Below are 15,706 nucleotides of genomic sequence, written 5' to 3'. Positions count from 1 at the left end.
GTATAAATCATGTAATTGCTCTAATTAGACTTGAAACATTTGTAGAGTTTGGCCTCACCTTGATAATAATTTCCACTGTGAAAACAGATGTAAAAAATATGTCGAAGTAGTTCAAGATCTGAAAAGAAAATTTTACAATTAAATCACTAATTAAATAATGATTGGCATATGGGCCTAACTGCTCACCTGAGCAACAATATCCTCCTTAAACTAAGGTAACTAATTAACTTTACTACAAGTATATGAAATGCAATATAAAACAAATCTTAATAAAAAGTAGACAACATTGAAATTGTGACCATCTCAAAGGGTCCCACTTAAATAATGGACAAAAGGATGAAAAGCATTTCTGAGAATTTTTCTTTGACCTTGACCTATAACTAAAGAACTATATCTGATATTAATCAAATCAAACTTGACCCCCAATAATTCACTATTCTTAAAGTGATTCATGTACATCAATTTGTTGTGTTATTTCATAAAAGAGTTGACATAAAATATGTTTTTCACCTATTTATTTGATTTATATGCACTCACTGGCAGTATGTGACGTCAGAAGTGACGCTTTTTTATAATTCAATCTCATTACCTCTTACATGCAGGCATTTTTATTCAACCACAGTGAGATTAAGCAAATAGGAAATAACCTACAGTCTAAAACTGATTATAAAGAGATCTGCTATGACCTTCACACTGACTTGGTTCTAGTCACAGCACACCAATTACCCAAAAGCTCTATTTATGTGAAGTATGAGCCAAATTGGGCTAAGTTGAGAGCATATTTGCTCTTGAAAAAAGGATTTTTGTGTGATCCAATATGAACATTAGTCCTTGACACTTGACCTACAAATATTATACAAGGTTACTACCCTTTGATCAAAGGCACCCTGTTGGTGAAGTGTGAGACAGATTGGACCATAGGGAGAGAGAGGATATGCTCTGGATATGGATTTCTTATATAATTCTGCTATGACCTTCACAGTTGACTTTAAAACTTGGCTAAATGTCACAGTACACCCAAAAGCTCTGTTTATGTGAAGTATGAGACAAATAGGACTAAGTGGAGAGTATATATGATCTGAAAAAAGAATTGTTGCATTGAATGGTCAAATATGACCTTGACCCTTGAATAACAAACTTCATTCAAGGTCACTGCACACCATTTGACTATAGGCATTCTGTATTGAAGTATGAGCCAGATTGGCTCAAGGGGAGAGAAAATATGCTCTGGACAAGGATTTTTATATAATTCTGCTATGACCTTAAACTTAGACCTAGAAACATGGTTCAAAGACTATTCACACCCTTTACTAAAAGGCACTCTGTGGGTGAAATATGAGCCAGATTTGGCCAAGGGGAAAGAATATATGCTCTGGAAAGACAAAATTGGAAATTAATTTCCTTCCCAAATTGTTTTGTTTTGACCCATATTTGACCCAAAGAAGTACAGTAAAACTTGGTTATAGCGAAGTCCTAGGGACTGATGGATTTACTTCATTGTATCCGTAATTTACTTTATCCGTATAATGAATTCGTAATAATAACTATAGCGAATTCACTATTTACATGTTTTTCTTTCACCAGACTATAATTTTTGCTAATTGAGGCTTAGAATAAAAATACATTACTTTGATACCTTTAATAATTGTATTGTGAGTGGAAAAAAATGATATGAAAATAAATTCATTCAAACTATTATTTAAAATGGTAGTGCAAACTGTTTTAAACTGTAAAGAAATTTGTAATAAAAGTGTTAAATTTTGTTATAATTCACCTCTACGGGACTCAAAATCAGTTGGCTATATCCATAAATTCGTTATATCCGAATTCCTTATCACCGTAAAATTTTGCAAAGATTTGTTAAGAATTTTACAGGGGACTCAAAAAACTTCGCTGTATCCATGAATTCGCTATATTCATGTTCATACTTAACGAGTTTTATTGTAATAGTAAATAAGTCCTCATCAAAGCTTTATCAAATATCAAATTCTAAATTATCCTCCAACATCTCTAAAGAAAACATACATCTATGTAAATATAAAATTGGGCATTACACCTCCATAGCAAAGTGACACTCTATGACCCATGGAGTTGAAGTATAAACAAACTTAGAATGATTTTGAAGTAATTCTTAATATTTTTCATTAGGAAAATGATCCAGTGCAAGATGGCTACCAAAATTTTTTTCATGATGGCTTTTAGTTTGGTATTTGCTAAACAAATGGTTTTCACGATAAGGTTAACATATGAATCAATATCTGTAGAGCACTTTAAAGCAATATGAGCTGCAATTTTCATGTTGGAAATTTTTTTGAAGAAAATGTTATTTTGTACTAAAATGACAAAAAATATCATGGTTTTAAAATTTCTGTTAGCTCTGTTTTTTGTAGGAAAAGCCATTAAGAAGCCTTAATTGGAGCAAAATTGAATTATTGTCGTCCTGTACAAAAATTGATCTGCTATATATTCCATATAAGGGAAATCTTTCTCCTGACAAAAATTAATGATTTTTTAAAATCTTATCTATCATAAAAGTTTAAGTTACAGGCAGACTTATCATACTAGCAGGTTTTTGCAGCAAAATAAAATTCTAAAAAATACAGCTCATATTGCTTTAAATAAACGTAAAAAGTGTTTGATTGTACTGTGAACTGTATAACATTGCTATAGGTACACTTACTTCATTTCTCTTTGATTGTGATTGTAGAGGGTCTTCAGCAGCTAACATACCACTACTTATCAAAATACATGCCAGGACTATGTTGCCAAAATATGGGTGGTTACAGATTTTGTGGCAGATGATTCGGAACCTGTTATGACAAAATTTCAAGTTTTACCAGTTAAATCAATGTCCTTTTGCATAAGCAATCTGTAACTTTCACATCAATAAATATTACTGTAGCCTCTATTAATACCAAAGTCTCACAAACCACTGAAAAAGAAGTCAGTATATTTTCTCAAAGCTTATCACATTTCAATAATTCTTTGTGCATATGTAGAAGGAACATACTTATTGCTGGGTTGAAGAATGAAAAGAGAGCTGGCTTTAGGAATTGGTTTGATTTTCTCAGGAATGTGGAGTTCTGACATTCTTCTTGGTCGAGCTGTAGATGGAGTCTGAGATTCCTCCTCATCCTCCTCATCCTCCATGTCCTCCTCATCAACCTCATCCTCAACAGCTGTCTCTCCTTCTGCAACAAAGTCCACAAATGTTTCCGTATATTAAAGCTATTCTGAGTAATAGTTTTGAATGTACTAATTAGGAAAGTTCCAGTGAAATTTGATTAAAAGGAGATAAAGCTCTCTACCCTTATTTTAAATGGAAATTACTCTTGAATATAGATACATCTGACACTTTAGAATTTTTAAACCAGAGATCTTGGTTTGAAATAAATATCTTAGACTAATCTGGTATGAGATTTTGCTTTCTTGTCAATAAAAATTGGCCATCAGTTTCAAAATTTCAAGCTAATTACATGTACACTTTATTCCGTGATTATTTGTTTTGACATCAAAAATTGACCTATACCCATACTTTCTAAAAAAAAAAAAAAAAAAAAAAAGTCTTTTGATCAATCAAAAACATATCAGAGATTGGCAGATGCAATCACCAAATTTATTGCATTAAGGTTAGTGCTGAACTTGTTTTATATTAAATACAAGTATACTGAAATGGCCCCACTTCCCCATTTCAATCTAACTTAAGTAAAAAATTAACCTATCCATGCACACAACATATATCTTAAATGCTTAATATAAAAACTAATAATATATGATTGAATACATAATTTAATTCTGGTTGTAACACCTCATTTGGTTTGCTAAACCAATTCATATATATTGTATGACATAACTTGCCTAAGTCACAATACGAAATGCATGAAAAACGTATTAATTTTCCAATGTTCAAATGCTTTGTGACGTCATCTTTCTTGCTTTGTTAACGTAATGGCGTCATGGTTTCAACTGCAAATTTGTGGCAAAATTATTCGAAATAAAGTTCCTATAAAATGTGATATAATGTTCCAGGATAAACAAAATACATGATAACTGTCTTTAAATATAAGCGATATTTGGGCTTGGGTCGAAAACATGAGGATACATTATGATACTGAACATATGATGCAATATGGTATCATAACATATGATATTATTGCATACAATTATATACAATAATATCTTATGATTATATATCATATATATTATATTATATGTCATATGATGATATTGTATCATGAAATGAAATCAAATCACATCATACAGTTCTATTCTGTAACCTTCTCAGCATCTCAAACCTTTGGCTCAGATTCAGCATGTCAAGTGCATAAGTACTATACGAAAGTTTGGTGACAAACAGATGAGGTAAGATATTTTGGGCCCTGAAGGCATAAAAAATAAAAATTATTAGAAAGAAAGTCCTAAATGATAGATTACAGGCCAAATAGTCCATACACATACGCAAACATGCAGCAGTTGGGTACAGGGTAAATCCACATATTTGCCATTAACATATACATTTTAACTCTCTCTCTCTATAATTCACAAATATAGATATTAACCAAATAAATGTGTCTTTCTTTGTTAATAAGATAATTTAAGATAATTTTTTGGTTACGTATTGAGATATAATGAAAAAATGTATTTATTTACTCTCTTCTTTATATAATGAAAGTGACACTCATCTTCTACACAATTTTTGGCAAAAAACAAACAGAAGATAGGACCAGTAGTAACTTAAATAGGGCCACCAAAATGCATCTGGTCCAAAAACTCTAAGTCCTGCTCCAAAACACTTTAATAAGGTCTGGACGCCAACACTGCAGCAAAGGGTATAGCATACCCCCCCCCCCCCCCCCATGTTGATACAACATTGTATTAAATCATAAAATACAGTATCATGTGATATAATAAAATATAATATAAAACAATATCATATTATACATATTGTATCATATGATACAATATTATTTTATATTACAATATCATATAACACAATTTTATGTGATATAATAATATCTTATATAAATGAATATCATATTATACAATATTGTAAGATATAATATTATATAATATATATATAATATATATTTTACATTTATATCATGTGATAAAATAATATATTAATGATACAATCTATACTACTATATTAAAATAATAGATTCAAATTTTTGGGCTTTAATACCGATAAATCGGAAGAGTACTGTCTTTTGTTTTATATATTTTAAACATCATTGGTACTTGAAGATTACCAAATTGTTTTTATTTTTTCTCATTTAAGCTTTGCTAATTAATAATGAACGAAAATTCCTCAAAAAAATCCTGGAAATCATCTGGATTTTTTTAGATTTTACAATCTTGCGCGTGCACAATACATTCACGCTAATCTTTAGTTTATGTTTCCACAAAAGCATATTTGCTTGAATAAACTCAGAAACGATCATACAAATATGTGTCAATTTGGAAAGAACTATGATATGAGTTAAATTTGCCCCCCCCCCCCCCCCTACTTCGCCATTTTTTAAAGTGCTTCTGGTACAATAAAGTGTTTTATTATATTTTAGAAGAGTTGATGTAATATAAATTTTTCACCTATTTATTTGATTTATTTGCACTCACTGGCAGTAACTGTACATTACCTCGGAAGTGATGCTATTTCTATAATTCAATCAAAATCAGTCAAAAATTGACATTTTTCTTATCTTTTTATGAATAGGAAATGTAGAGCGCATGCTTGAACAAGGAAATTTTTTTTGTCACTTATTAGCCTTGGCTAGATACATCTCTGATTAAAATATTTTGTTTGTTCAAGCATGCGCTCTTTGTTTTCTGAAAGAAAAACTGCTTGAAAACATTCTGTTTTATGCTAAAAATGCAAAAATGGCGGGAAAAGGTTGTCTTTAAGATGTCATATTTCTAAATTACTGGCAGTTGAATCAAAATAAACATTATGTAATAACATCACATATATATCTGTACTAAGAAAACAAAGAATTACAGTAAAATGATGATGTTCATTTTAGGGGGCCATTTTAGGCCCATATCATATATAGTCCTTTGCTATATACTCTGTTCATATATATTTATGATTTCTTATGAGAGAAATTATAAAATAACAAATATACATATCAACTTAGTACTTACTTTTGTCTTCGTGATGACAAAAAAATATTTGATTCCATCAATAAAATTCACATTATATTTCTTTGGAGAGTAAAGATAGATTAATGTTTTATCATTAAAATGATAAATGTCCTACGGACCCTGTTTTACGATAGAATGTGTTCCGTGTATTGTTTCTGTAGCAAAGAAAATACGTGTACGTTGGCACCGGTGAAAAAGTATTGAATTCTTCCATTATATGGATTAAATTTTTAGATGAAAGGTATTTACAGTCTCAAAAAGGTTTGTCATGATTAACTTGACCGTTATTTTCAATGCAACTTCATTAATTTTTTCCAAAATTGTTTCGGAGCGATTCTGCAATTGTCTGTTATATTAAGGATATATGGGAGGCATTTTAACTGTCCATGGTGAGGTCCTTTCCCGTGACACATTAGATTATTCTAACTAAGGAAAGTGTAGTGAAATTAATAACATTATTGTAGCTTTGTTATGTATATGTCAACAATACGGTGTGTCGATGTATCTATTTTGTAAATGTCTGATATACAATGTCAATCCGTGCACGCACGGGTCAAAATCTAGTATCATATTAAACAACATTCATTTGTATTAAAATATACAATACTATACATAACAATATCATGAAACAATATCATATAAAATATCCCAAAAAAAATTGATACAATAAATATTGTATCATATTACCTTTTACAATATAACATGATATAATATTGTATCATATTAAACAAAAGTGTATGATATCATACAATACTAAATCATAGGAATCATGTTGTATCATTTAACAACAAACACATCTATCAAGCAGGTTTGAGTGTAGGAGATTTTTTTAGCATCCTTGATAATAGAGATCAGGCTCTGCATCTGAAGCTACCTCTACGAATCATTTATATTATAATAGTTAAATCAACTTTCAAGCTATTACCTATAAAACATGTGACTTGTTCCAAAAAACTAAACCTTATCCAGCATCCGAAACCTATGGCTCAGATTCAGCATTCAAGCCTGTCTGGTGCATCAGTATCATAAGAAGCATGCAAGTTAGAACCAGTAGTAACTAAGATATAATCATAAGAGGGCACCTGCTTCTAAAACTATAACCAGCTCTAAAAACCTTTACCTCCTCCAGCATCCAAAACCTATGGCTCAGATTCAACATTCAAGCCTGTCTGGTGCATCAGTATCATTAGACACACCATCCATGCAAGTATGGTGACGTTAGGACCAGTAATAACTAAGATCATGTATATTGATCCGAGGGCGACTGCTCCAAAAACTTTAACCAGCTCTCAAAATCATAACCTCCTCCAGCATCCGAAACCTATGGCTCAAATTCAGCAATAAAGCCTTTCAGGTGCAGTACTATCATTAGATGCATCATCCATGCAAGTTTGGTGAAGTTAGGACCAGTACTAACTTAGAAATAGCTATCAAAGGGCACCTGCACCAAAAACTTTGACCTGCTCCAAAAACCTTAACCTCCTCCAGCATCTAAAATTCATGGCCCATATTCAACATTCAAGCCCGTCTGGTGCATCAGTATCATTAGACACACCATCCATGCAAGTTTGGTGAAGATAGGACCAGTAATAACTAAGATCATGTATATTGATCCGAGGGCGACTGCTCCAAAAACTTTAACCAGCTCTCAAAATCATAACCTCCTCCAGCATCCGAAACCTATGGCTCAAATTCAGCAATAAAGCCTTTCAGGTGCAGTACTATCATTAGATGCATCATCCATGCAAGTTTGGTGAAGTTAGGACCAGTACTAACTTAGAAATAGCTATCAAAGGGCACCTGCACCAAAAACTTTGACCTGCTCCAAAAACCTTAACCTCCTCCAGCATCTAAAATTCATGGCCCAGATTCAGCATCCAAGTCTTTCAAGTCCATAAGTAGGTCCAGATAAATCATCCATGCAAGTTTGGTGAAGATAGGACAAGTAATAAATTAGATTCAGGACCTGCAACAAAAACTTTAACCAGGTCCGGATGCCGACGCCGGGGGTATAGCATAAGCTCCCCCTGACTTCATCTCAATGAGCTAAAAAAATCAATATGTTTCAGATTTAAAAAACAATTTAATTTGAATATTTACTGACTCTTGTATATAGCATGTTTTGCAGGAGGTTAAATAACTAGTACAGTCACTATACATATGTGTCTACAGCCATCAATCCTTAGAGAGATACAAGGTAATAAATATTTCAAAAGTTTTTTTACACACCAAATAACCTAACAGCATGAAATACAGCATTTTTTGAATCAGCCAATTTATTATTCAATGAATAATGACAAATTAGGTTGTACTAACTGAACCTGGTTCCTTGAAAACCAACTTAAGGAAATGTATAAGCAAACATATAGATAGAACTATACACATATAAAATATATATCTCTATAAACTGATATGTATAATGAATCTACTCTTTACTTGATAAGAAGATGATCTTGCCAATATATTTTGATTGTGTTTAATAAACACACATTACATGCATGCATTCAAAGGTATTTTTGATAAGATTAAATCAAAGTAGTTCTCTAAATCTATATTCATATCATCCACACTGACACAAAATAATAAATGAACTCATGCAGATTAGACATAACATGCAAAACAAATAATATTACTCCTATAACTGCTTTTTATCCCCAACCCCTTCCCAAGTTTTGAGATGTGCCAGCAGAGAGCAATTACCACCCTCCTCTCAGAGAGGTAAAAAATAAAAGATAAAAAACCACTACATGTAAACTAAAATCAAATGAAAACATGATCAGATATAGCAACAAATGACATTTACAACTTTCTGTTATTACCTAAGAGATCATATGAACTGGTATCACTGGCACAAGTGTCGTCTTCTTCTGGGTATAAATAGAAAAGGTGGATTCATTGGTGGGTAAGTGCAAGTTCACTAGGGGATCATCAGTCAAAAATTACCAAACATCTATTTTTGGTCTTGTTTGTTCAATTTCACCCAAGTCTGTCTATATGTCATTTAGTTAGTATGCTCATGGAAATACAACATAACCTTTGTGTGTCATTGTTTGATGAATGGAAGAGTCTGGTTTAATACAAAGACAAGCAAAAAGTTTCACAAATCATCACAGCATGAGTAATTAATAATGACCTGGTAAAAATGGCCTTAACTACTAAGCCAAGAACCCAGGAACAAAATAGCCAGACATGTATTTCAAATACATGTATTTGGAAACAAAAAAATGAAACAGCAAATGTCTAATATATTATAAGCAAATCAACAACAACCAAATTTGAAACATCAAAGATTAAATCAGAGTTCACCTCAACAAACAATGCATATATATACAGCAGAAAATAAGGACCAATAAAAAAAATACCCCTAGACATAGTATGTTTTAAATTTAATAATTAACTTCAAAATACCTTTTTAATTCTTTTCGATAAATAACTTTTAAATCTAACACAGAAACGAGAAAATGAGACAAATGTTTTCATGGTTTCTTTTCAATTCGCTCAATAATTTGCCAACACATGATGAAAAGGATTGAAGATGGAAAAATAAAGAGATGTTCAGCCAGAGTTTAGGGGTTTCTTCTAAATTGGCTTGCAGTGATAAAATGACAAAGATATAATCTATATCCCTCCAAAACACTTATGCTACTGTAAAAAAAGGTCATTTGGCCACCTATGGGCCATACTGCTGATCAGTGTAACTGTTCAAGGGATTTTTCTTTTTTACATTCCCTTCTAATTTTCTTCAAAAATTTTAATTTCTTAAAAACACTGTGAAATTGGAAGGAGGGAAGGGGTACAGCTGAGAAATTTTCTTAATCCCCCCCCCCCCTCCCCATGTAATGAACTGAAATTTCAAGAAGATATTGCTTTAAAAAGCATGATATCCTTTCTAGCAGCCAAATGACATCATTTTACTTCAAGCTTTAAAGTTCTCTCTTTATGTTGCTAACTAACAATGAATCTGTTAAATAACTACCATTTGAAGTTGTATCTACGAAAACAAATCTAGAGTTAGTAATTCTTGAATGTTGATTTAATTATGTGTGGAGTTATATGAAGTTAATTTGTTAATTTTTATGGATGAAGTTCAAGGTCACTGAGAAAGTCAAAGTTAGAAAAATTATGGCATGGTTGTATGGCTTCCATCAAAATCTGTATTTGTATGGAATTCAATAAAAGTATTTGAAACTGAGCTAAACACAGTTTTAAGGACAGAAGACAATTATGACAAACTTTATATGGCTTGCCTAGATCATATACAGAGCACTTAAATCCTACATCTATTGCATTGTTTGTAACCAACACAGGATGGACTAAGAAGGCAGCCTGCAGTGGTTTGACTTCTTATAAAAGCTTGTGTGGTGGGGAAGGGGAGGGGCTCTACTAGTGGTGAGTGACTTCTTACCCTCTATTGGTATATGGTTTGACTCCTTGTAGTCATCCTCTGTATGTCCCAAGTTTATTCTGACTCTGTGTTCTTCTGATTCAATTCCAACATCTTGCCTATAATTTAAAATTCTCATTATTTTTCCTTGGTCAAAAGTGTAGTGGCTATACATGTTAACTCTTTACAACTGACAATGCTTATATCCCTTATACTGATTTTTCTACTTATTATCTACTTAGCTCTATCACTTCTGTGCAGTTGTCCTTTGTGTTTTTAACTTGTGATGAAACACCCAGGAGTTAGTTTCTTGAGAGACTACTTTTTTGCAAGGGAAAAGCTGTATGATCTAGCTTTATCATCTAAGATTTTTTTTGTTATGTTAAACCCTTTTAGTGTTTGTAAAGTTATGAAAGAACTGATAATTTCAAATATTATATAAAAAAGATTACATATAATATGTCAAAGAAAATAAAATATAAAAAAGTAAAATGTATTTTGGTTGACTTGGTCCATGTTTAATACAAAGAACTGAAAAAGTTAATTGTTCAACCACGGATAGGGTTACCAATGTGCTCATCCCAGTATTATTTTGCTTGAAGACAATTAAAGTGATTGTATAAAGATTAAATGATATCTAATAGGATTAAATAAATTGGGAACAAATGCTCATGTTATAACAAGTTTGTTTCTATTTCACCTTTTCATTTCTAAAACATTTATTTCTTAAAAGAAATCATTTCAATTTGATTCTTTGTGCTTTCCACCTATAAAGGTAGTTCATAACAGATTAAACAATATTTTTTCTAAATTTCATTTTTTCTAAATTTCATTTTTTCATAAGAAAAAGGATTGCAATTAACATATCAATAACTATGCAATTACTTTGTGAAGTATTAAAAAATATTATCATGGTGATCAAAATTTAACTTCAAATTGCAACATCATGCAATGATGTGAAACTGTTCTACACCACAAGTCTCTCCAGAGATGTTTGAATTGACATGTTGATGATCATGAATTGATCTGATTGGGAGAAGTTTGAGGATATATACCTCGACCTATGGGACCTCTGACTTGGCTGTCTAGAATGGTAAACATTCTCTTCTTCTCCACCATTCTCAACCATTCCAACCCCTTCATCTGGTTCCAATTCTGCTTCCTGATGGAGTGGTTAAACAAGCATTCATTAAAGGAATTGATTTCATTTTTACCTGATATACTCTAGTATTTATTTTGGTGTTTTTCACTGGTAGTCTTTTAAAGTTAAATTATAATTTCCCACCTTAAATTTCACTATACTGGACAAGTTTTATTAAAGAATTATGTAGAAATGTAAAAAATTTAAATTCATCATCCAGCTGATTGATTCAATTTGCACTCCTGTCCTATTGTAATGTATGTATTATATGTTACATGATAACAAAGGTAATCACAGATTACAAAGCTCACTGAGACGAGGCATCACCTTATCATATTATATGAAAATCATAGTTAATGATCTTTGATATTCATGAATACTGTTATGACACAATATTGTACATCATATGTTAAGTTTGCAAGTTTGGTGAAGATAGGACAAGTAATAAATTAGATTCAGGACCTGCAACAAAAACTTTAACCAGGTCCGGATGCCGACGCCAGGAGTATAGCATAAGCTCCCCCTGACTTCGTCTCATGAGCTAATAAAAAAATTAGTTTAGAGATCATTACAACCAGGAAGTTATTCATTCTTTTTTGTCATTAAACCATAGTTTTTCAGGATTTCTTGTTAAATGTGAAGTTATGCAAGCATTTTACAGCACTGAAAAGTAGTAAAGTTACATTAGATTTTTCATCCCCCTCTGGTGTTTTGGATCGGCGTAATGATCGAATTCTTTCTTTCTCATCTTCTTTTTCAGCCTCATCCTCAGTGAGACTCTGGGCATCAGCCAAGTTGTCAACAGCAATAGCCAAGAAAACATTCAGCAAGATATCTATCACTCAGTTAAGAACAACCATAAACTTTTTTTAAAATTCCACAAATTCAGGTACAAAATATACTTAAGAGTTTAGCATTCTTACATCTAAAAAAAAAACACGAGGTCTATTATCCACATTACTCACCTGAACAATGGTCATGGTCAATACTTACCCAAAAAGTCCTTTTTTTTGTCTAAACACTTAAAGGGTACCTGCAGTTCCGGTCAATTTTTGATATAATGGAGATCTATGTGTAAAAACATCATCCTGAAAATTTTACAGCGATCGCATAAGTAGTTTTCGAGATATTTGGGGAAAACCCGATTTCACACCTGAACGAGTTTTGAATCAAGCCGATTTGGCGCGAGATGAGCTGTGACGTCACGGGGTCAACGCCACTGTATGAGAAACAGGAATATCGTAGGAAAACTGTTCGTTTTCTTGCATTCTTTTATCGATATCTGAACATTTTTTTCTGTTGTCTTATTTCCTTATCAACCCTGGATGACTAAATATACTGTTGTTTGAGTTTAAACCCGTATTTTATCGAAAAAAAATGCAGAATTCGGAAAATTGTTTGCTCCATGAATTTAGTCAAATGTGTAACACATTTTCCATATAAATGCACACCATATGTAACAAAATGACAATTAATATTAATTAAATCAATATTGTTATAAGAAATAAATTTTGTTAGTATTGTCATTCTTTAGAATGGTTTTTCCGTGACATTATTAACTGATTAATAATATTGATAATACAGATTTCGTAAAAGGTAACGCGGGGTCTATTCCTCGTATAAGGCATAAAATTACAAATGATGTCGGCCGATTATTCAATAATATTGATATCGGACCAATAACAATCAAAATAGTATGCATTCTTTAACAAACAAACACGGGATTATAAACGGATCAAGGCGAAAGTCCAAGATGGCTGCAAGTCTGTCTCGTATTCTTTCAGTAAAAATACGATAATGGAATTTCATTTTACATTTATTTACATCCTTTGTCAAATTGTTCAAGTTTATTCAGATTTCATAATGAATCGTTGTCAGTTTAACAATTTAAAGCTATATGGAGTTAAAGCGTTAATTAAACTGCTGACCATAGTGCTCGAACTGAGAAAGTTGCACTTAAATAAGAAATGATAAAGACCAACGTAATTACTTCCGAAATAATTACTTGATCACATAAAAAATGTTTAAATTGCTGAATTGTAAATTTGGTCTTTATTTAAGTGATTGGAAAAGTAACAATAAAGGCATTTACTTCGAACATTAGTTTAACTATTTGATAGTCTCATGCATGATTCTTTAATCACTGATTGACGGACTATACACATGTATTAGGCCTAGCTTTCGAATGATTGATTTTACAGAGTCTAATGTATTTCTCTGGGTTTTTTTTTTAACCCAATTGAGTAGCTAATTATACACAAATCTATTTACCAGTCTAGAGGTGTGAAACCCTCTCTTTGTTCACAAGACTCGTGTACCATGTGTATACATACCCCAGATACACGTGGGTCTGGAGCAGTGGCTTCGTTAGTTTACCTGTATACCTGTGTCATTGTCTCAGATCACTCGTGTGCGAAAGGATATTATGTAATCAAAAAATGAATAATGAAAATAAATATGCCCATGCAAGCGTTTTAAGTTATTGTATTCATCGGTAAAAAGGCGACGAGAATAGCAAATTTTAAAATTCTTTCAAAAGAAATCTGACTGTAATAAAATAATTACGGATATAAATTTCTAAATCTACAATACTTAAAATAACTAGATTTGTCAAAACATCTGACCTATGTCAATCATTTTGGCTGAAAAATCAAATTTAATTTGTATAGCTTTGTAAGAGAATTTCCCTCCTGTTGACCTCGTGACGTCACTTCCGCTGAAGCCTCGTTATCGCCTAATTCTGTTTTCTCTTGATTAGATTTCCCAAAGCAGGTAAAAATAGCCACTTTGAAGCGGCGTAACTCCGTTATTTTCGCATCGATTTCGATGCGGTTTTTTGCATTGAATTTTGGTAAATAAACTCTTTGACATATGTTTCACATCGGCTGGGCTGCAGGTACCCTTTAATTAAAAAATACAATAAGAAACCAACATCCCCTTTTAAAAAACAATAGGCCTAGGGGCCACATTGCTCACCTGAGCAACAATAGCGATAACTCTGATCAAATCAGCATTATATACAGTACCAAAATATCTTGACAACAAAGTACAGTAGATCTTGCACAAAAAGTTATATCTGCTGATTTATATCCAATAACTCTTATGGAACATTAATTAACAAGCCCCTTTTGTTGTTTTAGCAATTGTGAGAATATTTTCCTATATTAAAATCTCCCCTTTGTGGCCAACATTTTCTCCAGAGAATCATGGTTTGATCATACTACTGTACTTACATCTACTGTACTTAGAACAAAGACGGAAAAATGAAACTCAACATTTCAATTTCAGTTCAATTAAACCATTCTCTACTTCTGATAATGGATGACTGCACTTAAGGACATGCGATATTTGCGAGAAAATAAACTTATACAAGAATAGAATTCCTGGGTCCCCCGCCGGTCAAGCAGTATACTAGTAACGACAAAGGCTGATTTAGGAACTTGACCAAAGTATTAGTGGTATAAACATTTGGTATAAATTTAATGAAAATCCGTCAAAATTTGTAGGCATGAGAGCGCTTACAAGGTCAAATTTTGGATAAAACAGAGTCATTATTGTGGTCAAAGTCCCATAACTCCAACAAAAAGTATCGACCAATGCTGATTTTCGAAGTTGACCAAAGTATAAGTGGTATAAACATTTGGTATAAATTTAATGAAAATCCGTCAAAATTTGTAGGCATGAGAACGCTTACAAGGTCAATTTTTGGATAAAACGGTGTCATTATTGTGGTCAAAGTCCCATAACTCCAACAAAAAGTATCAACCAATGCTGATTTTCAAACTTGACCAAGGTAACAGTGGTATAAACATTTGGTATAAATTTAATGAAAATCCGCCAAAATTTGTAGGCATGAGAGCGCTTTCAAGGTCAAATTTTGGATAAAACAGAGTCATTAATGTGGTCAAAGTCCCATAACTCCAACAAAAAGTATCGACCAATGCTGATTTTCGAACTTGACCAAAGTATTAGTGGTATAAACATTTGGTATAAATTTAATGAAAATCCGTCAAAATTTGTAGGCATGAGAGCGCTTACAA

At 32.1% G+C, this 15,706-nt stretch overlaps 1 protein-coding gene across 22 annotated transcripts in view; it reads right to left on the bottom strand.

Annotated features, from left to right (window-relative positions):
- LOC128158970 (muscle calcium channel subunit alpha-1-like) overlaps window positions 1–15,706 on the bottom strand; it is a 99,613-nt gene that overhangs the window by 34,434 nt on the left and 49,473 nt on the right. For 16 of the 22 annotated variants that reach the window (XM_052821984.1, XM_052821969.1, XM_052821985.1 and 13 more), the window contains 7 exons: window positions 12,350–12,501; window positions 11,581–11,687; window positions 10,547–10,644; window positions 8,961–9,008; window positions 3,011–3,191; window positions 2,681–2,810; window positions 59–118 (listed from right to left, as the gene is read on the bottom strand). In XM_052821984.1, the coding sequence (XP_052677944.1) occupies window positions 59–118; window positions 2,681–2,810; window positions 3,011–3,191; window positions 8,961–9,008; window positions 10,547–10,644; window positions 11,581–11,687; window positions 12,350–12,501 (776 nt within the window). The remainder of the gene's footprint in view (window positions 1–58; window positions 119–2,680; window positions 2,811–3,010; window positions 3,192–8,960; window positions 9,009–10,546; window positions 10,645–11,580; window positions 11,688–12,349; window positions 12,502–15,706) is intronic. The other 6 variants (XM_052821981.1, XM_052821983.1, XM_052821972.1 and 3 more) reach the window with 5 other exon arrangements.

This window comes from Crassostrea angulata, chromosome 8 (genome assembly GCF_025612915.1).
Source record: "Crassostrea angulata isolate pt1a10 chromosome 8, ASM2561291v2, whole genome shotgun sequence".
NCBI lineage: Eukaryota > Metazoa > Mollusca > Bivalvia > Ostreida > Ostreidae > Magallana > Magallana angulata.
Note: the sequence above shows the minus strand (reverse complement) of the source record. Positions and strands in the feature narration are given on the sequence as shown.